At 40.5% G+C, this 23,964-nt stretch overlaps 1 protein-coding gene across 1 annotated transcript in view; it reads left to right on the top strand.

Moving 5' to 3' along the window:
• GLDC (glycine decarboxylase) overlaps positions 1 to 23,964 on the top strand; it is a 97,881-nt gene that overhangs the window by 18,269 nt on the left and 55,648 nt on the right. Inside the window, exons 4-9 of the mRNA XM_045780702.2 lie at positions 7,865 to 8,029; positions 13,972 to 14,049; positions 15,051 to 15,198; positions 15,721 to 15,917; positions 18,133 to 18,229; positions 23,195 to 23,300. Coding sequence (XP_045636658.1) covers positions 7,865 to 8,029; positions 13,972 to 14,049; positions 15,051 to 15,198; positions 15,721 to 15,917; positions 18,133 to 18,229; positions 23,195 to 23,300 — 791 coding nt within the window. The remainder of the gene's footprint in view (positions 1 to 7,864; positions 8,030 to 13,971; positions 14,050 to 15,050; positions 15,199 to 15,720; positions 15,918 to 18,132; positions 18,230 to 23,194; positions 23,301 to 23,964) is intronic.

Here is a 23,964-nt window from a genome sequence, read left to right on the forward strand (position 1 = left end):
TTCCTCGCGCACTCGCTCGCTTTTATCTCTGCCCACTCTGGCTGCTACTGTCTGCACAACCCTGAAAGTGTTTCTCTAGCACTTAAGGAGAACCCCCAAGTCCACTTCCATGCTGTTTCGCTGTTTTGCTGTTGTGCGTTGCAGTTGGCTGTATGATAGAAAGAACAGAACAGAGGTTCACATCTCAACACCTTGGATATTTTTGACAGGGAGAGGTCATGGCTCCCACGGTGCCTGAGAGCAGACCAGCCCGTCTGCTGCTTCTGCCCGTTGGGATATATTGTCTGACTGTAAAGGAGGGAAGATGGGGACTCCTGGGCCTTCCTTCTTCTTGTCGTTGGGTCAGCATCACTGTATACACCAGCATCTTTAGATCGAAACTTTATTTCAATTGATGATTTAGTCTCAAAAGGAAAGTTGTGCACTTATTTCTAGCATAGAAATGGAGTGGGGAGGCAATGATAATTCCTAGATGACTTCTTTCTTTCAGTTAGTTGGTATAAGAAATAACTTTTTTTTTTTTTAACTATGCAGGCATGTATACCAAGTATGCAGATGGCATTTATTTGGTCCATAAATACAGTTGTATTCGAGTTTTACAAAACATCAAGTATTATAAATAACCTGAAACTATAACAATACATAAAAATTAGCTTCTTACACAGATACAGATTATACCTTATACAGATATAATTATACCAGGCAGTGTAAGCTGGAAAGTTGAGTAAATTCACATTGTTTTACATTAATATACACAATGCCAGTTAATATTTATTTATTTAAGATTTTATTTATTTATTTTAGGGAGAGATAGCACAAGTGGGGAGGGGCAGAGGGAGACAGGGAGAGAGAATCTCAAGCAGACTCGCACTGAGCCCAGAGCCCGACACAGGGTTTTATCCCAGGACCCTGAGATCATGACTTGACCTGAAATCGAGAGTCAGATGCTCAACCGACTGAGCCACCCAGGCTCCCAAGTGCCAGTTAACATTAAAAACAAGTTTCAGTGCATAGCACTTGCTATAAGAAGTAACTTTAATTTCCAGTACAACCGATATTATGTGAGGACAGAATAAACAATTCCCTCTGCAATTCAAAGGTATTTAGAGCAAGATGTAAAGATTGTCTTTCAGGTTAGCATATATAAAAATATCAACTTAGTAAAGGGAAGGTCAGCTTCTCTATGGGAAATCATAAACTGCCCCCACATGAGCTTTTGAAATACCCAAGTACATCCTCCACAGCAATAAATCTTAAAAATTTGCTGAACACTTTGCATCTTTTGTAAAATATTTTATTTAATAAATTTTGTTAGATTTAATTTGAATTCTCAGTGATCAGAATTCTTACTTATAAATAATTGGTTTATATAAGAGGCTCTCCTCCTACCATCATAAGATGGACTATTGAGACATCCATTAGTCCATTTTTTTTACCTTAAAAACAGAAATACGTAAAGTACCTGTGCAAAAAAACTCAAAGCTGCCAAAAATTTTTACTGTTTTGTTCTAGTCGACACCTGAGGATTGGGCCCTCTCAGCCTCTGTGGGAGGGTGGGAGCCTAACTTCTATGAGCACTGGTTAGCAAACCTACATGAATTTCACTCTCCTTCCTGGTTTTTGTAATTTTTCATTCCCCTGATTCCACTGAGCTTCTGCTCCCTCATTCTCTGCTTAAAACATCAGTCCACCTCTAACACACACACACACACACACACACACACACACACACACTAATATACAAACTTTTCGACAGTTTTGGCATTTTTTAAAAAGATTTTATTCATTTATTTGACAGAGAGAGAGACAGCCAGCGAGAGAGGGAACACAAGCAGGGGGAGTGGGAGAGGAAGAAGCAGGCTCCCAGTGGAGGAGCCTGATGTGGGGCTCGATCCTGGAACGCTGGGATCACGCCCTGAGCCGAAGGCAGATGCTTAACGACTGCACCACCCAGGTGCCCCAGTTTTGGCATTTTTTAAAAAAGATTTTATTTATTTATTTGAGAGAGAGAGAGTGAGAATGAGCAGGGGGAAGAGCAGAGGGAGAGGCAGACTCCCCGCAGAGCAGGGAGCCCCATGCGGAGCTCCATCCCAGGACCCTGAGATCACGCCCTGAGCCGAAGGCAGACGCTTAACTGACTGAGCCACCCAGGTGCCCCCCAATTTTGGCATTTTGAAAAGTAAACCTGATACCCTACTTGATCGTAAACTTTGCACAAAGTGTTCTTATACCAGGAATAAACCCACTGTGGTGACTCTTTATGACATGTGAACTTACATTCCCTTAACCCTCATACCACCCACAAGCATAACTGGTTTCTGTGTGTTTGAGTCTGTGAGGAGTGGACGTTGTGTTTGGCCATCAATACAGACTGTCCTCATCTGCTGCCTCAAGTCCAGACCTGTAGTTCTGAGGCACAAACCATTTGCCTAGGCTAGGCCTAGCAGAGGTTAGCCTGGGTGGATGGGAAGCACAGCACCTTTGTATCTTTTTCTGCTTTTGAATAGCAAAGCAGTCCTAGTTGACCAGAGTGCTTTGTCCTGGATGAAGTTGCTTGTGTCCCATCATTACGAGGCCGGATCTGTTGGCCTAATCACTCCTGCCTTGCCATCCCTGGCCAGAGCTTTTAGTTTCAATATGCTCCATTTCTTCGTTAGTAAGAGAACAGGAAAGAACCATCAAAGAACTAGTTTTTTTGCTTTTGGTGTGTGTGCAAGTATATTTGCATGCTGAGGTTTCTTTTCCACTGTGGTATTGATAAAAGTTTGCATGGTTGAACTCCAAGTTTGATTTCAAAAGCAAATGGCCTGTCTTTCCCCTTACAAAATAAGCCTCCAAAGTACATGAACGAGCTGCAGCATTTCAGCTGTCGGAATACTGGCCAGCGGCCTTCACTCTTGGTGGCCATAGAGAATATTCACCATATTGCTTCCTGGCTGTGAGTGGATGTGTTAATTTACTTTAGGAGCTGCCAGCATTTCGAGAGGGAGACAATGTTGTTTTGCTTTTCAGTCCCGGTTCTTGGGTGCGTTTTAAATATTGTTCCTTTCCACTCACCGAAAGTTGATTTGAACCAGAGGGTAAAACTGGACCTCACTGGCACTGATAGGGAGGGCTGTGCACATGAGGGTGAGGAGATTTCACAGTATCACCCTGCTGAATGGTTTCCATAGAGACGGAACCAACAAATTCCGGTGACGTGAGGTGAAAATAAATGGACAACATAGCTTCAAAAGAATACAAACATTTGGGCTCTTACAAGAAAATTTACATCAGGTCCAGAATTTTATTTTATGGGGTCCACTGTTACAAATTTTTGACTGCTGATAACATCAGTAACTAATATAAAAAGACTTATATTTTTTTGTAGCTATTTCTGTTTTGTGTAACTTTGGCACTGGGGTTGAAAGGAGAGAATCTCATGAATGTCTGTCCTACTGCACTACCTCCTTCTTTCTCAATCCCGCAAGAAAGTCACAGCCCACCATCAGAGAAAATACTGATTATTTTGGGATAAATGTTAATGCCATGTTGACTATATCAAGCATCCTGTTTGAGCCAGACAGAATGCCTTTTTGGATGTGCAGATGCTTTAAAAATATATTAAAATACATCTAGAAACAGAAATAAATTGAGTTAAATAGTCAGTTGAAATACAGAAAACGTAGGGGTGCCTAGTTCAGTTGGTGGAGGATGTGACTCTTGATCTTGGTGTTGGGAGTTTGAGCCCCACATTGGGTTTAGAGATTATTTAAAAATAAAATCTTAAAAAAAATAGAAATAGAAAATGTAGGTAACAGACACCCCTTCTTAATCACCACATTTTGCCTAATTGAGTCAACTAAATCTTTGTATACATGGCGGCAGGCCCCCTGTTAGCATTTTTCACCTGAAATGAGGGTTTATTAGTGTCCTTGGGCCTCAGACTCACTGGACTGAGTTTTTTAATAGATCCTTGTTAAGACCTTTTAGTTGAGTAGAAAATGTGTAGACTATAAAAGAAGTTCACAAGTAAAAGAAGTGGGATCATATATTTATTTTTGCAAGAAAACAATTACAAAACTCTACCATTAGCAGTACTAATTAGCATTAGCCTAAGTTTGGGCTTATGAGAGTGTTGAGTAAGGTGAGAAAGGTTGGCAAGGCAAGAGAATATTAAATCTCTAAGTCTGTTATCAAAGGAACAGTGCAGTCTCAGGTATGGAGGACTGTGCTTGGGAGCTTTTCCTGCAGGTAATGGGGAGCCATCTCCATTTAAGCAGGGAAGTCAAATACTATGCAGTTCTGCACCACAGATATTCAGTAAGTTCCTGTTTTAAGCACAGCGTTAGGGCAGTAAGGCAACAAAGAAGAAGTGGTGGATTATGGGCCATTGGAAGGAAGACTAATGGGAATTGATCATGATTTGGGCTCAAAAAAACTGCAGTTTCTACCTTGAGAATTGGCACAACACCCTTCAAAAAGGGATAAGAATATTCAGGAAGAGAAACTAGTTTGTTTGGGGATCTAGTTGGAAGAAGAATAGGCAATGTGAAGCTGACATGAGATGTGACAAATTTTCAGAAAAAAAACCTTTCCAAATAGAAATATCTAATAATATCTGAGCAGAACTATGAGATCAAAATAGAGGAAAAAAACCTTTTTTAAGACAACTAACATTTGGGCAGGATTTTACCATTTCCAAATGTTTTATATACATTAACCTCCTTTGAGTGCTAAGAACATACGATATGGGTGATATTATCTTCATTGATCACAAAGAGAAATGGGGAGAGAGAGATTTAGTTGTCCCAGTTCACAGGTAGTACATTAAAGAAGTAAGATTGAAACCCAGGGCTTCTTAATACTAGTGTCATGATAATGCAGGGAAATCTGTGAATCACTATACTACTTACGAGAGTACAGACGGGTATGATCTTTCTGGAGAGGAACATGGCAATATGTACCGAGAACCTTAAAATTAATCATCATATACAATTCAAAATTCCACTTCTAGGAATTTATCTGAAGGAAATAAGACAAAGAGAAGGCTGTTCACTGTTATGCCACTTCTGGTATTTAAAACCAAAAGTAATATTTTATTTGAGGGGACTTAAATAAATTATGGTAAATAAGATGATTTAATGCCACATAACAATTAAAATTATGTCATTGAATGATATGAAAGTTATTAGAAATTGTCCATGGCATAATGTTAACAAATAAAATCAGGGCAGAAAACTTTACATAGAGTATAATCTTATTTTAAATATAAATATGGTTATGATGTAGAAAAGAGTAAATTAATTAGCTTGATTGTGGTAATCATCTAACAAAATATATCAAATCATTATATTATATATTTCATTTTATTTTTTCTTATTTTATTTTAGTAAGTAGGCTCCACACCCAGTGTGGGGCTTGAACTCACCACCCTGAAATTAAGAGTCAGATGCTCTGCCGACTGAGCCACCCAGGTGCCCCTGTATACTTTAAATATATACAGTTTTGTTGATTATCTCAATAAAGCTGGAGAAAAAAAGAATTATAAAGAAAAGTCACAAATCAACGAGGGGCAGACAGCACAACAGAAAAAGTCACAAATCAACGAGGGGCAGACAGCACAACAGAAAAATGGGCAGCATACTTGACTGTGCCTGTCACAAAAGAGAAAAAGAAAAAGCATTGAAAAGAAATCTACGTAAATGATAACTGTTTTTATCTTGGAGTTTTGGGACAATGGGTGATTTTATTTTCTCTACGGTTTTCTGAGTTTTCCAACATTTTACAATAAACAGGTGTAAGATAATCAGAAAAAAGGTTGTAAATAAGTTCTTGACACAGAAAATGGTTAGTAAACGGTAGCTGAGGTCTTTTCCATTCAGAATACAAGAAAAAGAAAGTAAAACTTATTGTTAATCTTACCACCCAGAGAAAAAACGCTGTTTACACTTTGGTTCATTTGTTTTTACAAATTTACAAAAATGGGATCATGGTATTTGGCAGTGTACTTTTTAAATACATGTACCAGGAGCATCTCCATGTCAGGAATTCTTCTTTTATACATCATTTCCAGTAAGTCTATAGTGTTATGCATGCATACTGTCTATTTAATCATTCTCTTTCTGTGGACACTTAGTTTTGTTGCTCTTTTGTTGTTGTTATTCGTTTTTCAGTATTCAGTGCTGTGCTGAATTCTTTGGTGTATTGCTCTCGTGTTCCTATTGTATATTCCGTGTCTGTGGTATACGGATCTTTCCCACTTATTGGACGGACCAGCTAGTATGTGTATGCTCATGTGTGAGCAGGTTTGTCTGTCTGTCTATATGTAAGCTAATGACTCAGTAACATGAAGGCAGTCTAAGCATGTTTTTGTGGTGGCAGGCTATGCTGTGTGTGAAAGTCTTATCTGATGTGCGGTCACAATTGCTCCTTGTCTGTGCCTTTTGTGTGACCCTGTTTCTCCTGGGATTCCTTTTCTACTTTGTCTACTCCATGTATTGTGTGCCTCATTCATTCCAGTTCACCACCCACTTAGAATGTGGCAAACTGATTTACAGTTGCTAAGCCAGGCTGTTCAAGGAGTTAAGTGAAGCAAAAATGTACTCTGCTGTACACACACACACACACACACACACACACACACACACACACAACTATGCCAATAAAAGTTTTGGGAAAATTATTTCAAAGTCTTGACATTGTGCTACTTGGTAAGGCAAGTTCCCCCACCCACTCCCCCTCAAACATAAGAAGTATTGATTTCAAAGCCTTGAAAAAGGAAAGAAAAAGGATGGAAATATCCTGCACACGATTACCAAAGCAAGACAGAAAGGGACAGGGCTTGGAAGAAAAAAAAATGCCTAAATTTTCCTAATACTTTTCTGGCTTAGAAGAACAAAAACAATAGAATTATGAAAGCATGTCAGTCACATGCGGGAGCACGGACCCCAGTCTGACCCACTTTGGTGGCAGAGTGGATGGATTCTTGGTGAAAAGATCGCAGCTGTGTCACAAGTCCTCAGTCACCCTCTATCATATCACTCCGAAATAATTCATTTATTTATTGTCTCTTTTTCCCCATTACAATATATTCTTGAGATCAGGGACTGCTCTCCATTTGCGTATGATGTATCATCAGCAGAACCTATCCTAGTTCTTGGCATGTAGTAATATTTGTAGGATGCATGAATGAAGGAATGAAAAAAAGGATGAAGGCATTAAGTGGGTTAACTCAAATACCTAAAGAAATATTTTTGGCTAATAACTAGAGGATATGAGATTAAAACTCATGTCTATGCTGCCTTCTAACCATTTATATCCTTGAATTTTGATAGCTATGGAGTTAACTTCTGCAGACTCTTAATAACTGGATAGTGAAGATTCTTAAACATAGACTTCTATTAATTTCCTAGGAGCACATGGAATTTGTCCTGGTTAGTATAAAACAAAGATCTCCATAAAACAAAAGTTTTGAGTATTAGATAGTAGATTCTTAGATGCTTCCCTATTGTGGACTGCGATTGAGGTTGGCTTTTAGCTAGAAGAAAGATAATAGGAAGTAAAATTTCTGTTTATATTACCATAGGTAAGCTCAAGTGGATTTTAAGAACCATCTTACAATAAAACACATACATATGCTAAGGTTATTAAAATAGAAATGTAAGATGAAAAAGTAACTTAGATAGAAACGCTAAGTATTGAATATGCCCAAACAAAAGATAATATCGTTGCTGTGATTTAAGTCTGAGCTTCCTTACTGATACATAATTCTCAAAGAAGACAAACTTAATTTTCAGTTACTGAATTCCAAAATGAAGACATTTTGTGAGCTTTTCTGAATAGTGGAGTCACAGTTTGGACGTGGCCTTCGTGTCTTTCACAGGATCACCCAGTATACTCCATACCAGCCAGAAGTGTCTCAGGGGAGACTGGAGAGCTTGCTCAACTACCAGACCATGGTGTGTGACATCACAGGCATGGACGTGGCCAACGCCTCCCTGCTGGACGAGGCCACGGCGGCGGCAGAAGCGATGCAGCTGTGCCACCGGTGAGGGGCCCACGGGGCGGGGGGCTTCCTCCCGTGCCTCCTGCCGCACAGGGGGTCTAGCCCCGTCCGTGCCCAGTGACTCGTCTCTCACACACAGTAGCATCATACCAGAGAACAAAACAGTCTGAGAGAATTGTTTACCCTCTAACACACGTAAGAAAAACACCGGGCTCTCCTCATCCGTAGTGTTAAGTTCGGGGTGTTTCAGCAGCTCTGAGAGAGCGTCAAGCTCCCCTCTCTCTGCGCCATCTTCTGTGTGAGGCCTTTGTCCTCATGGTCACAGGATGACTGCGGGGGCTTTAACTAAGACCTCTGCACCCAGGAAGAAGGAAAGGGGCACCGGTACTGCTAGCTAAATAAGTCCTCTCGAAAGAGTTTTTTGGGAAACTTCCACTCAGCAACTTTATGCTTCACTGACCACCTGTACCTACAAGTGGCCTGGGGAAATGCAGTTTTTATTATATGGGCACCTTGCTGCCCCTATGTATTGGGGTTCTGTTACTATTGGTAAAGGGGAAAATGGATATTGGGTAGGAACTGGCAATCTGTATTTAGATACACAAATACCATCTTTCATGAAGCATATTGTTTTAGGCTGTATTTAAATGTTTTATACCTTGTTTTCTTGTGAGAAGATTTGCTTTAGTCAGCTTTCTAGGACATGGCTTTTATTGAGTGCCGGGTAGTACTCATTTGCATGAAAGTACCACAATTTATGTAACCTCACCTCTACTGTTACACATTCACTTTGTGGTTTTGTTTTTGTTTTTTTTTTTAAGATTTTATTTATTTGACAGAGAGAGAGGCAGCGAGAGATGGAACACAAGCAGGGGGAGTGGGAGAGGGAGAAGCAGGCTTCCCGCTGAGAAGGGAGCCCCATATGGGGCTCGATCCCAGAATGCTGGTGTCATGACCTGAGCCGAAGTCAGACACATAATGACGGAGCCACCCAGGCGCCCCTACACTTTCACTTTGATACCGTCTTTTGCTGTTACCGATGCTATTGTTTTACATCTTTAGAATCAGTTTTGTCAAAAGTTCTGATTATTTCCTGAGGATGTATTTCTGGAAGTAGAATTGCTGGGTCATGGTATATAGTTAACAATTGCTGTCTAGTTCCTGACCCTCCTTTGTTCTTGGCCTTGTGAGTACATTTGAGCTTGCCTCCCTGATAGCGTTCTCATGTAGATGTCATCTGGTTGGGAAATCTGCCCATATTCATGGTGTGTCTGTGAGGTTTTGTGCCTCCAGCTCTGAATGCCCATGTAACTCTCTTTCTTGATTCCAGAGACTGAGGGATGGTTAAATTGGTTCTGGTACCAATTCCAATGTGTGCATGGAGGTTTTCCCCACACCAGCAAACGATTCTTTGACAGCAGCAGGGTGTCCAAGAATTCAACTCAATTCTGACACAATCTATCTGGAGATGGCATCAGATTCCAAGGGTTAAGGGTTCAGTCTTATGAGAGTGCCCTGCCCCCCCACCTCACTCCACTGCACCCCACTTCATATGCCAGTGGCAAGCCCACATTATTTCCTTTGCTTCTGAGTGCCTGGCTATAAAGCAGAGGTTTCCCAGGACTCCCTCCTCAAGTTCAATTAATTTGCTAGAGTGACTCACAGAACTCAGAGAAACATTACTAACTAGTAATCACCGGTTTATTATTAAGGGAAAAAACAGGAATAGCCAAATGGGAGAGACATATAAGGCAAGGTATGTGGGAAAGGCATGGAGCATCCATGCTCTCTTAGAGTACACCCTTCTCCTCCAGTCTCCACGTATTCATCAACCCAAAGTTCTCCAAATGCCGTCAATTTGTCTTTTTATGGAAGCTTCATTACATAGGCAAAATTGATTAAATCATTGGCAATTGGCTATTGATTTGACCTCCAGCCCCTCTTCTGAGGTCAGGAGGTGGGACTAAAAGTTCCAACCCTCTAATCACCCAGTTGTCTCCGTTGGCAACCAAACCCCATCCATGGACATTTTCCAGAAGTCACCTAATTAACACAAAAAAAGACAACTTGACATTCTCCACAGTTAGGAAGTTTGGGGAGCTATGAGCCAAGAACTATGGATGAAGACTAAATATAAATGAAAATATGAAATATTTTGATATTTGATATATTAAAAATTTGGTCGTGACCGAATATATATTTCTTATAAATCACAACATTGCAGTAGTGAACCCCCAACTTTCTGAGCAGGTATGGAAACCTCTGAATTTCCAGCCACAGGTTATTGTGCTTCCCAAGCAGCCTTAGCGGTGGGCTCGTGCTCTTCCTCCTTATCCTGGGTGGACAGCCAGAAAGGAATGCCTCTCTATTCTCAGGTTTTCACATTCTCATCTTATCTCCTCCTTATCCACCTTCTTCCTGCTTTCTCATCTCCCCCTGCCCCTCTTTCTAAGAGCTTCCGTTTCACACTTGAAGAAGCCGAGGGCTGGTTGGTGGTTCAGGGGTTCTGTCCTGAACTGATTTGAGTTAATGAGCTACAGCTCTGCAAATGCTTGATTTGCTTCCTCTCTCTTAATTCTCATACCTGCAAGCCTGCGTTTAACCTGACCCTTGAAAAGCAGCCTTGTGGTTTTTATCTTTGGGAAAGCGTTCTTTAAAGTAGCAGTGTTCTGTTTCCATCCTAGGTCATTAGGCTCAGATGGCTTTTTCTCCCAGTTTATTTAGATTTACACTATGAAGAGCATTGTGCTTTGGATGATGAATCACTTTTGTATCTACCCAACTCTACTTAATCCTCTATTAGATCTATGTTTATTATAAAAATACCTGTTCAGACTGGGAAAAATACGCAAACAGTAGGGAATATAATGAAGTGGAACCTGCTGTTTCAGTCCTGTTCCATTGAGAAAGCTGTTGTTAACTGGTCTTTGTGTATCTTTCTGGGGAATTAATTGCAGAGCACAATATACACGTGTTCTTCACCCTTTTTACCCAGATGTGCTCATGATACATGCACTGTTATGTATCCTGTTAAAAAACAAAATTCAACTGACCGTATTTGAAGATCTAATTAGCTTTATTATTAAGCAATTTATAAATTGGATGGCATTCCATCTAGCAGGTATAAAGACTCCCTGAGGAGTTGTACAAAATGAAAGGTTTTTTTATAGGAAGGAGGGTGGGGCAAGAATGTGATAAGCAAAAGAAAAGATTTTTTTCAGGCAAGATCACCTTCCCTTAGGGGGAATGACAGGGGTCTTATACATTTGACCTCATCTAGCCTTTGGTGGATGGAGAAGGCCCATGTGACAGATTACGTCTTTTGTGCTTACCAGAAAATTCCTGACTCACAGGTTAGGACTGCATCTCCGGAGGAGGTTGAAACCGGAATTAGCTTAGGTATTAAGCCCTGGTTTGGTGACTGGGCCTGGCCGAAGAAACGCCATTTTGGGCCTATGGTTTTCTTAACAATCTCCATCAATTTCGTTTCTTGAAATCATGAACTTTTAGAAAACTCCCAGGATTTAGGTCTCTTAGTAGCTGTGTGGTCCTGCCCATGTCACTTCTCTGAATCCTTTTCATATTCTGTCGAATGAGGATATTCAGTTTAGATAATGTCTAAATGCTTCTTTGGCAATAAAATTCTCAGATGTTTTTATTTCAAGAGTTACTTTTTTATTTCTACTTGTACCCAATCACTACCCTGTTTTTATTTCTTTTAACTCCTAGCATATTTAAAAATTTAAGCCAGTTTAAGATTGATTTTGCTAAATGGGGTTGGAATGGTGTTAAAAAAAAAACAAACAAACCCAAATTCAGCTGAGTAAATTTGAAGATCTAATTGGCTTTATTCAATAATTTGTGAATTGGGCAGCATCCTATCTAGCAAGTAGAAAGGAGCAACAAAGGGCTACAGAAAGGGAAAGGCTTTTTTATTTTATTAAAGATTTTATTTATTTATTTGACAAAGAGAGAGGGAGTATAAGCAGGGGGAGTGGCGGGCAGAGGGAGAGGAAGAAGCAGGCTCCCTGCTGAGCAAAGAGCCTGATGTGGGACTCAATCCCAGGACCCTGGGATCATGACCTGAACCGAAGGCAGACGCTTAACTGACTGAGCCACCTAGGCACCCCCCCCCTTTTTTTTAAACATCTGATGATTTAATTTTTTTTTTCAAGTTTTTATTTAAATTCCAGTTAGTTAATATCGTGTAATATTAGTTTCACGTGTAAAATTTAGTGATTCATCATTTACATACAATACCCAGTGCTCGTCACAAGTGCCCTCCTAAATACCCATCATCTGTTTAGCCCATTCTTCACCCATGCCCCTCCAGCAACCCTCAGTTTGTCATTTGTAGTAAGGAGTCTGTTTCCTGGTTTGCCTCTCTTTTTTTCCTCCCTACATTCATCTGTTTTGTTTCTTAAATTCCACGTATGAGTGAAATCATATGGTATTTGTCTTTCTCTGACTTATTTGGCTTAGCATAATACTCCCTAGCTTTATCCATGTCATTGCAAATGGCAAGATTTCGTTCTTTTTTATGGCTGAGTAATATTCCATTGTATACATATATATTGCATCTTTATCCATTCATCAGGCAATGGACACTTGAACTGTTTCCATAATTTGGCTGTTGTTGATAATGCTGCTATAAACATTGGGGTATGTGTGTACCTTTGAACCAGTATTTTTGTATCCTTTGGGTAAATCCCTACTAGTGTGATTGCTGTATAAAAGGGTAGTTCTGTTTTTAACTTTTTCAGGAAACTCCATACTGTTTCCCACAGTGGTTGTACCAGTTTACGTTCCCACCAACAGTGCAGGAGGGTTCCTCTTTATCCACATGCTTGCCAAGTCCTGTTGTTTCCTGTGTTGTTGTTGCTGATTTTAGCCATTCTGACAGGTGTGAGGTGGTATCTCATCATGGTTTTGATTTGCATTTCCCTGATGATGAGTGATGTTGAGCATCTTTTCATGTGTCTGTTGGCCATCTGGATGTCTTTGGGAAAATGTCTATTCATGTCTTCCGCCCATTTTTTACCTGGATCATTTGTTTTTTGGGTGTTGTGTATTTTGGATGCTAACCCTTTATCAGATATATCATTTGCAAATGTCTTCTCCCATCGAGTAGAGTGCCGTTTAGTTTCATTGTTTCCTTCTCTGTGCAAAAGCCTTTTATCTTGGTGAAGTTCCAATAGTTCATTTTTGCTTTTGTTTCCCTTGCCTCAGTTGACATATCTAGTAAGAAGTTGCTTTGGCCAATATTACTGCCTGTGTTCTTCTCTAGCATTTTTGTGGTTTCAGGTGTCATATTTAGATCTTTCATCCATTTTGAACTTATTTTTGTGTGTTGTGTAAGAAAGTGGTCCAGTTTCATTCTTTTACATGTTGCTGTCCAGTTTGAAAGGGAAAGGTTTTTATTTTATTTTTTTTAAGCTTTTCTTTATTTATTTGAGAGGGGGGGCAACTGTGGTGCTTGATCCCAGGACTCTGGGATAATGACCTGAGCTGAAGACATATGCTTAAGGGACTGCGGCACCCAGGCTCCCTGAAAGGGAAAGGTTTTTAAAGGTGTGTCGAGGAAGTCATAAACAAACAAAAAAGGGATTATTTAGAGCAAGGTTACTTTCCTTTGGGGACAAAAAGGGTCTTATTAGGTGAATTACCTCATTGGTGCTTACCAGGAAATTCTAGACTGACCAGTTACGATTATATTACTGGGGAAGGTAGAAACTGTAATCAGGTATGTATTAAGCTTTAGTTTGGTGACACGAGCCTAGCACAAATGACTGCATTTTGGGTGTATGGTTTTCTTTTTAAACAACCGAAATTGGATTTCAGTAGACTTCTCATCAGTAGAATTAATGACTCATTTTTTGCACTGTGCTCAGAGTTTCCCTAAGTACCACCTTCACTTTGCATTCTTAGAAGATACTTTGATTTCTTTAATGTTCACGTTTGAATGTGATTTTCCTTTTCAACAGACACAACAAGAGGAACAGATTTTTTGTTGACTCCCGTTGCCACCCACAGACAATAGCTGTTGTCCAGACTCGAGCCAAGTAATTAATTTCATTCATATTTTGAACTCAAGGATAATATCATGCTCCTCTCTGTTGTTTCCCCCTCTTGCTTCCAAACTGGTCAGAGGTGAACCTGATTTAAATTGAGGTTGCTCAGTTTTACTTTCCCTCCCACTTTCTTCCTGAGATCTTGCTTAGTAAATAAAATGTGTCAGAATGGACAGAATACAGAAGTGGCTTTAGTTGCCTTTGCTCTATATCGAGTAACCATGTTTTTTTTTTTTTAATAAATTTTAAATATTAAAATAATTTCAGCAATGTTTTGGAAAGCTTGAAAAGTAGAGGAAAAAATGGAATTCTCACACAGTTGTTAGAGTTTATTGTGTACTCCTGCAAACGTAGTTATAGGGAATCCATATAAAACCCAGGTGTGGTATGATATAGATGAAAGCAAGTGTACCGTATTTGTTTAGTGCTGTAATCAGATCAACACAGCACAACTATCACTTGCCAGTGTGTTTGTTTGCTTTCTTCTTGTCAGTATTGGGCAATATTCCCCAATCCCATACCACCATCCCTTCAGAAGGGGTGTTCTCACATATGATTGGAACTGGATGGTTAAGAAAGGTCTTTCTCTTTGTCTTATTGATGGTTTTCCATTCTCCTAAAACTGATCCCAGGTGAAAGTGGTGACTGCCCTGTAGTTTCAGGAGCTGGCTCTTTAGTCCTAGGAAGCCATGTTCCTGACCCTCTCAAGAGCAGGTTCTGGCAGGAAAGGGGGATGGGAGTGGTCAGGGTGGAGGAAAGAAACAGAAGCCGAGCTGTTGGAAGCACTTGAGATGGTGTGAAGGTCCGTTACAGTGGAAGGTCAGGTGTGAGATGCCGGTGTGCGTGTGTGTCAGGATGAGGTGGGGCTGGGGGGCAATGAGGAAGGACGCAGAATATGAATGCTATATATATCACTGAAAATAAATTGTAAGAGATTTTATTTTCTGTTGAAAACCAAAAGCGTGATTGCTCTTTGTCTTCTGTCTTTCCAGATATGATGGTGTTCTCATTGAGATGAAATTACCCCATGAAATGGACTTCAGTGGGAAAGATGTTAGTGGAGTGCTCTTCCAGTATCCAGACACTGAGGGGAAGGTGGAAGACTTCACAGATCTTGTAGAGAGGGCTCATCAGACTGGGGTAGGCAAATCTCTCCTTGTGGGGGTCCACAGAGGTGTGTCCCAGCTTTGAATTATGATTTTTTGATGCATCTTATTTTCCATACCTGTATCACCTGGAATGGTAGAACTCTTTCCTTCCTGCCTCCTTTTTTTCAGGTTTATTTTGTTCATTAATTCTTGGCACATAGTAAGCACTTAGTAAATTTTAAGAAAAAAAATTATTTGAGAGAGAGAGCATGAGGGGGGGGGGCGGGCAGAGGAGAGGGATAAGCAGGCTTTCTGCCGAGGGAGAGCTCGATGCAGGGCTCAATCCCTGGACCCTGAGACCATGATCTGAGCCAAAGTCAGATGCTTAATCAACCGACTGAGCCACCCGGTGCCCCTCAGTAAATATTTTTGAATGAATCAGTGAGTAAATGGAATTCACAGGCTATGAAACAACCCTGTCTGTCTGCTTATATTGCAGAGAATTTGCTACTCTCTCACTGCTCTCAGGGGAAGGTGACAACTACTACCACTTTCTCTCTTGTGTCCTTTCTAGAGCCTGGCCTGCTGTGCTACTGACCTTTTAGCTCTGTGTATCTTGAGGCCTCCTGGAGAATTTGGGGTAGACATTGCCCTAGGTAGCTCACAGAGATTTGGAGTGCCACTGGGCTACGGCGGACCTCATGCAGCCTTTTTTGCTGTTAGAGAAAGCTTGGTGAGGATGATGCCCGGGAGAATGGTGGGGGTAACAAGGTAAAGCAGCTCATGTTTCTTCCCTTTGATTGTGGTTATTATTTTCCCTGTTTCTTCTGATTACAAAAGTTGTTGATTTTTCTCTGAATTTAACTGGGCCATGCACAATAATTTACAACATATTTGTACTGAAGTCATATAAGTGAATTTAATTAGGTTGACAAAAGCATTGAAAGACTGGACATTTTTGGTGTGTTTTATATTCAACCAGTTTCATTCTCAAAAGCATTATCATGCCACAGTTAGGTAAAAGACAAGCACAGTGAGAGGTACCGTGTACACATTGTAATCCACATTATTTCCCAGAGGCCTGCTACTTGTTTGTTCTAGTAATTTCTAAATGTACTTTCTTAAGTGCTTCTCACTGATACACCTCCTGAGATTGAGAATTTAGATGAATGTCATGATTATTACTGGGGAATTTAGCATGATCTTTTAGGCCTTTCATAGAAGTTGAGCTTATTAGCCTAAGTGATTAGTCTATATTAGTGAATAATTTGAATTTTTGAAATGCAACTTATCACATAATAGCAAGAGGCACCTCGCTTTTTAGAATAAAAATAAGTTTCTTCAAGTATTCTTACATTTGTTTCTTTTAGTGGTATATCTTCGCCAGACGAGATGAGACAAAGTTTTCTAATTAAAAAGAATTTAATACATTAATTATTGTCTGCTGATTTTTAAAAAAGATTTTATTTATTTATTTGTCAGAGAGAGAGGACAAGCAGGGGAAGTGGCAGACAAAGGGAGAAGCAGGCTCCCCCACTGAGCAAGGAGCCTGACATAGGACTTGATCCCAGGATCCTGGGATCATGGCCTGAGCTGAAGGCAGATGTCTAACCTAGTGAGCCACCCAGGTGTCCCATCTGCTGACCTTTTTTAAAAAGATTTTATTTATTTATTTGACAGAGAGAGAGCACAAGTAGGGGGAGTGGCAGGCAGAGGGAGGGGGAGAAACAGGCTCCCTGTTCAGCGGGAAGCCTAATGTGGGACTCCACCCCAGGACCTTGGGATTATACATGACCTGAGTCAAAGGCAGGCGCTTAACTGACTGAGCCACCCAGACACCCCTGTCTGCTGATTTTTATATTGAACTTCTTATCTTTCTGAAAAATGGACCCCAGAGCTTGATGAAATAAAGGATAAGACTGTTGAATTTTTTGTTTATCCAAATTCTTCTTAAAAAATTTTTTAAATACTTTATTTTTAAGATTTATTTATTTGTCAGAGAGAGAGAGAGAGTGAGCGAGCACAAGCAGGGGGAGCGGCAGGCAGAGGGAGAAGCAGGCTCCCAGCTGAGCAAGGAGCTGGACTCGGGACTCCATCCCAGGACTCTGGGATCATGACCTGAGCCGAAGGCAGATGTTTAACTGACTGAGTCATCCAGGTGTCTCCCAGTTCTTCCTTCCTTTCTTCCTTACTTCCTTTCTTTCTTTTTTTTTTTTTTCAGATTTATGTATTTGAGAGAGAGAGAGAGAGAGAGCATGCACGAGTGGGCGGGACAGGGAGAGAGAATCTCAAGCAGACTCCCACCCTGAGTGAGGAGCCTTACTCGGGGCTCAATCCCATGACCGTAAGATCATGACCTGGGTCAAAACCAAGAGTCAGTTGCTTAACTGACTGCACCACCCAGGTGCCCCTATCCAAATTCTTAATTGTATTAGGAAAGAAGGAAATTTTTTCTTAGAGATAAGTGGTAAGATTATTAACATTGTTTTTTGAGTTCTTAAATCCCAGGTAACATACAGTGTAATACTAGTTTCAGATGTGTAACTTATTGATTCAACACATTCTTTTTCTTTGTAGCCATACAGTTGCTTTAGGTTCCAGTGCAGAAGTTGATTCCTTTGTCAGATATTCCCCTTCTTTCTGTGTCTGCCGAGATGCTCATAGTGAAATTTAATTTTTCCTAAACTTAATTTTAAATTGAATCCTCATTCACCATCATTATATTAGTCTGGGTAATTCCTGGGAAGTTTCCTTTCAAGGTTGCTAGTCTTATTGTGTATATCTCAGTTCCTTCCTCAAAGTATATATTAAAAATTAGTAGTCCTATTTAGAACAGGATGGCTTAGGAATTGTTTCTTTATGGCCTTGCAGCCAAATACATTTTCGGGGTTCCCTTCAAGCTGGGAAGGAAAGAAGCAGGCCCATTTGTGACCACCCTTGGTGCTATGAGCATATGTATTAACTGGATGTTTTATTCTCGGTCCAGAGATGCCACTGGGAAAGAAGTGTATCGTCTTGCTCTTCAAACCAGGGAACAACACATCCGGAGAGACAAGGCTACTAGCAACATCTGTACAGCCCAGGTAGATCACATGCCTGCCCTTCTCACAAAATCCTTCATAATCTACGGAAATGAGCTGCTCATGCATTCACTCAATTGTTCGTTCATTCATTCATCACCTGCTGACCAGTGTGTACATCAGAAGGGGTGTGAGCTTATTGGTACAGAAGCCCCGTGGTCTTGTCAGAACCAAAATACAATGTATTTTCCTGGAGCTCTGTATGGATATACGTCATACTTCAGTGTTTCTAGCATTCTTGGCCATCAGGCAGATCCATTATGCATAGTGGGCGATTGGGCACCTTCTCTTAGGGTTGAAATGAAAGCTTTTTAGGAATGTGGTGAGGCAATGTGACTATGCTTGAGGGGACGACTAAGATTGACCGGTTGGTGGTGGTCAGGGGTACTCTTACTGGGGGCTCAGGACAGGCATTCCTGAAAGGATGGAATAAAAGAGGAGGAGCGTCCCAAGTTCCTGATGATTCTGGAAGTTGCCCAGGGCTCAGGTCAGAAGGAGTAGTGTTTGAGACCCAGCCAGTTTCTAGGCTTAGGTGGAGGACTGTTCCTGAGCATCCAGTCCATTCTAGGTTCATCTTCTCCATTCAGGGTGAGAGAAAGAGATCTCACCAACACCTCAGTGGGCACTATAGTGCTTTTTTTCTCTCAGAGCATTGGCTCAAAGCACCACCACCAGGTCTTAGAAGGACTCTCCAAGGGGGCAGTAGATGATAGGGTCTTCTTACATTTGGTTTTATAGCCTTTGGTCTTTGGACTAGTTTCCTCAGCAGGTTTTCTTGTCTTATTTGTTGCCTCAAGAACGTGGCTGCTTCTTTTTAGCTAAGAGCTTTTCTACTATCACAGGAAGGAGCCAGCTGTCAAGAGCTTTTCCCCTGTTGACAGCAAATTGAACTTTATATGATGCCATTACTTTCTGTAGTTTACCCTACATTTGTTGAATTCTCTGCTTACATACTTCTCCTTCCTCTGCAGCTGATTGCTCCTGTCTTGCTCTTTCTGCTCATGTTCTTCCAAAAGATGTCTGTCTGGTTATAAATGCATTAAGGGGTTTTCTGCTTCAATATTTGAAATTAATTTTACAGGTGAACTTGGGCTGAACAAAGGTCTCTGTCTTTCTCAGCAATTATTAAAGCGATGTTTGCCTTCAAAGTAGCCCAATTTTGTCTTCTTTGATTTTTTTTAAGATTGATATATTTATTTTAGAGAAAGAGTGAGGGGGGCAAAGGGGTAGAGGGAAATGGGAGAGAGAATCCCAAGCAGACTCCACACTGGTGTGGAGCCCGATGTGCTCAATCCCAGGACCCTGAGATCATGACCTGAGCTGAAAGCAAGAGTCGGACACTTACCCGAGGTGCCCCTGTCTTCTGTGATTTTTATCTTCTCATTCTGGAGAGCTTCCAGCTATCTATTGTCTATTTCCTTTCATGAGTTTCTTTTTATAATTGGTGGCATAAAGCAGTTGCTCATAACTCCAGTGTCATTCTCTATAAGCATGCGATTAACCTTTTTTTAAGGAGATGACTGATAACTTTTGAGATGCTCTTTGAGCAGTCTGTGCCTTTACTGCCAGCCCTTCTCAGCAGCTTCTGTGTTCTCACGGCTGCCCCTTTCCTCTTGAGCATAATAGGTCCACACCGGAGTTCTCTTAATTTTGCATTATTGTTGGTACGAAGCCTTTTTTCTTTTAAATCTCTGAAGGTATGTTATTGAATTCTTTTTAAAATTCTTTCTATAAACTTGTGCTATTTCACAGATATCTGAGTTTGCACCATGTCCTGTTCTTTATGTTTTCTTATTTCTTGGGTTTTACCACCGCATGCAATTTTTTCATGAGCTTCTTCTCAAGTTGGTTGTGTGGAGGTATAATTTACATTTCATTAACTCTTTCACTGAGCTATAACTCTCCATAAAATTTGCCCATTTAAAGTATATAGTTCAGTGGTTTTAGTATTTTTGTGAAGTTGTGCAACAACCATCACTAGCATTTCATTTCTGAACATTCTTATCACCCCAAAAAGAAACCTGTTCCCATGAAGCAATCATTCCCCATCCTTCTGCCCTCCCTGCAGCCCCTGGGAACCACCAGTCTACTTTATGTATTTGCCTCTTCTGGACATTTCGTATAAATGGGATTTTACAATATGTGGCCTTTTATGCCTGGCTTCTTTCACTCAGCATAATGGTTTCAAGGTTCATCCATATGGTGGTATGAATCAGTACTTTTTTTTTTAAGGCTGAATAATATCCCATTGTACGGACATACCACATTTTGTTTATCCATTCATCAAGTGATGGATATTTGGGTTGTTTATACTTTTAACTATTTTGAATAAAGCTGCTATTCATATACAAGATTTTATGGGGTCATATGTTTTCAATTCTCTTAGATATACACCCAGGAGTAAAATTACTAGCCCGTACTACTAACCTGCATTGAACGTTTTGAAGAACTTCCAGACTGTTTTCCAAAGTGGCTTCATCATTTTTAATTCCCTCCACAAGCGTATGAGGGTCGTAATTTCTCCACAGTTTCATCAATTGTTACTGCCTGTCTTTTCAGTTATAGCCATCCTGATGAGTGTGAAGTGATATCTCACTGTGGTTTTCATATTTCCCTTTTAATTAATGATTTTGAGCATCTCTTAATCATGAGTTTTTGATTACTCTTTTTTGATTACTTTATTTAAGTGTATTAATTATATAAAGTCTGTCCACGTTATCCAGGAAATTTGAATTTTCTTGGTCTTTATTTCTCTGAACTTCCTTTGGAGTTCTAATGCCTTCGCTAGGATTTCTAAAAATGATTTTATACTTGTCATCAATTTGTTGGCCAGTCACTTGATACAGTCTCCTGTTTGTGGAAAAGAATCATCTCTACCTTAAAAAGGGACATGAACCACCTCTACAAGTTTGTTGCGATAAGAGGATTCCAGAGGATTCTGCGAATACCAGGCCTGAGTTTCTGTTCTCCAGCAGTAGTCATAAGCACTTCCGTACACAGTGTCATGGACAGTTTGACTTGCCCTCTCCAGAGCTGGGAGGTGTTACAGTGCTTCTGTATTTATTTTTAATTGTTATACAGAGTCCGCAGACCATCTATACTCTCTTGGGGAATCCTGGTCCAAGAAAGTTTATTTCTGTGTTCTCAGATTCCTCCTCCTCCCCCCTCCCCCCTTCTCCTCTTCCTCCCCCTCCTTTTAGAGAGGGAAAGAGAGGGAGAGGGAGAAGGGGAATCTTAAGGAGGCTGTATGCCCAGTGTATAACCTGACACAGGGCTTGATCTCAAAATCCTGAGATTGCAACCTGACCCAAAATCAAGAGTCAGATGCTTAACTGACTGAGCCACCCAGGTGCCCCAGATGTCTTCCTTTGTGCTGCATTTTCTTTATTGACTGTTAGCTTCACTTTCTGGCGTTTTTTTTTTTTTTTTTTTTTTTTTTTTGTCAGAGAGAGCACAAGTAGGGGGAGTGGCAGGCAGACGGAGAAGCAGGCTCCCTGCTGAGCAAGGAGCCCAATGTGGGATTTGATACCAGGACCCTGGGAACATGACCTGAGCCAAACGCAGATGCTTAACTGACTGAGCCACCCAGGCGCCCCTTTCTGACAGTTCTCTTTTGAAAACTGTTTCTTGTTTTGCAGTGGTCCCATGGATTCCTTTTGGCAGCCTAGCTGAGAAAATGTGTACCTAACAAAATAGATCCAATATTGAATATCATCCTACTTTAAAACACTGTGTTTCTCATGTGCTCCTCCCACTCTGTGGTGATTGGCTGTGAAGATGACCTTGAACTCCTGACCTAGTATATTAGGAGAAAAGCCACTAGTGGGACTGAAAACTTCAGAGTTTATGGTGCTGGACCAGTAAAATGGGAGCGGCAGTGGGAGAATGGAGTAGGCTGGGCAGGGTAGAAATCTGAGACCTGAGTTCGGACCAGTTTCCTGGGGGGCAGGGATGATATTACATGATTAGAAGATTGCTTATTGGCAGGATCTGGGGTGACAAAGCGAATGAGGGATGGGACCAAGAGGAAGAGAAGCACGAGGTGGGCCTCCAACATTTTTTGCCACGTTGTTATTCATTTTGGTCTCTTATCCTAGCTATCCTCTTTTATCCTCCCCCTGACTCAACATACCATCACAGTGAGTCCTTTCCTTGTTCACCATGCAGGACTTCCTCACTGAAGCATCCCTGGAGCTGTCTGTGCCCCTTATCTCTGAGAGATTCCAGTGCCATTCCTTTCTGTTTTCTGTCACACAAAAACACACGCTTCCCTGTAAATGTTTTTGTGAAACCTCAATCCTGTGGTCAAGGGAGATATCTTTGAGAAAGTGACCTTGCTGTGAACAGGGAGTAGCCAATAGGTGCTGATTTTCTCTAATATATATCCTGCCGATTCATTTTGGTTTTATTCCCCTGTGTCCCCTGTTTCATTTTTGGTAGTCCTTTGCCACACAATCTCCATTCATCTGTTGTTTGGCTGAAATTCAGCTTCTGGTGCTTTATTTAAGTTCTCAGTAGAATTGTGTTCCCTGAGTTCTTGTGTATTTGAAAACTGCTTGTTGCTCTTATCCTTGAACTGTTTGAGTATAAAATTCTTGGATCTCACTTTTTTTCCCCTGACACTTTTATTACTCCACTGTATTCCTACATGACATACTGCTTCTCGGTGTTTAATGACAGTCCCATCTTCCCCCCTTATGGGTGGCATGATTATATTACATGGACGAAACTCCTCCTTTATAGTGGTCAAATTTGAAGGTTTAGTATCATGACTCCAGGGTGTCTTGGATGCTGAGATAGGCAGGTTATAAATGGTCCCCCACTATCATAGAGAATGCAGGAAATCTGATCATTCTTTTTGTCCCTGTTTTCAATTTTGGCATTTCAAGTCAAAGTAATACTCCTTCCCACTAATTGTCTTCATCACACTGTTGAACATGATTCCTTAAATGTTCTTTGTTGTTTTAGGCTCTCTTGGCAAACATGGCTGCCATGTTTGCAATCTACCATGGTTCCCGTGGGCTGGAGCATATTGCTAGGAGGGTACATAATGCCACTTTGATTTTGTCTGAAGGTGAGTAATTTATCTGTTTAAAAACTTTGGGGCATAACAAGACTGATAAACCTGAGTATGTAAAATAGAAAACTCAGTGTATGTCCAATACTATATATAAAATTGAAAAGTCAAATAAGAAACTATTTCAACATTTCTGATAGACTGAATGTTAAAAATTTTAATATGGAGATCTCTTACTTAACTCCCCAACCCTATAAACAATAGGGATGATCATTCAGAGAAAAATGGGCAAAGGACATTAAGTGTAGTTTTATTTTTTTTTAAGATTTATTTATTTTATTTTAGAGAGAGAGAGAGAGAGGTTGAGAACCAGGGGGAGGGGCAGAGGGAGAGGGAGAGAGTCTTAAAGCATGGAACCTCAACAGGGCTCAATCTCACAACCCTGAGATCACACCCCCAGCTGAAACAGAGTCAGATGCTTAACCGACTCCATCACCCAGGTGCCTAAGTGTAATTTTAAAAGAAGCAAATATACAAATAAATGGCCAATAAACATAAAATTTCAACCTTACTATTAAGGAAATGTAAATTGAAACAAGTATTTCTCCCATTACACTGGTAAAGATTAAAAAGAATGCTGATGTTGGTATAACATTTTTTTAAGATTTTTATTTATATATTAGAGAGAGAGAGGAAGAACACAGAGGGACAGTAAGACGGA

The sequence above is a fragment of the Ursus americanus genome, chromosome 18, assembly GCF_024610735.1.
Source record: "Ursus americanus isolate L20-20 chromosome 18, mUrsAme1.1.p, whole genome shotgun sequence".
Classification (NCBI taxonomy): Eukaryota; Metazoa; Chordata; class Mammalia; order Carnivora; family Ursidae; genus Ursus; species Ursus americanus.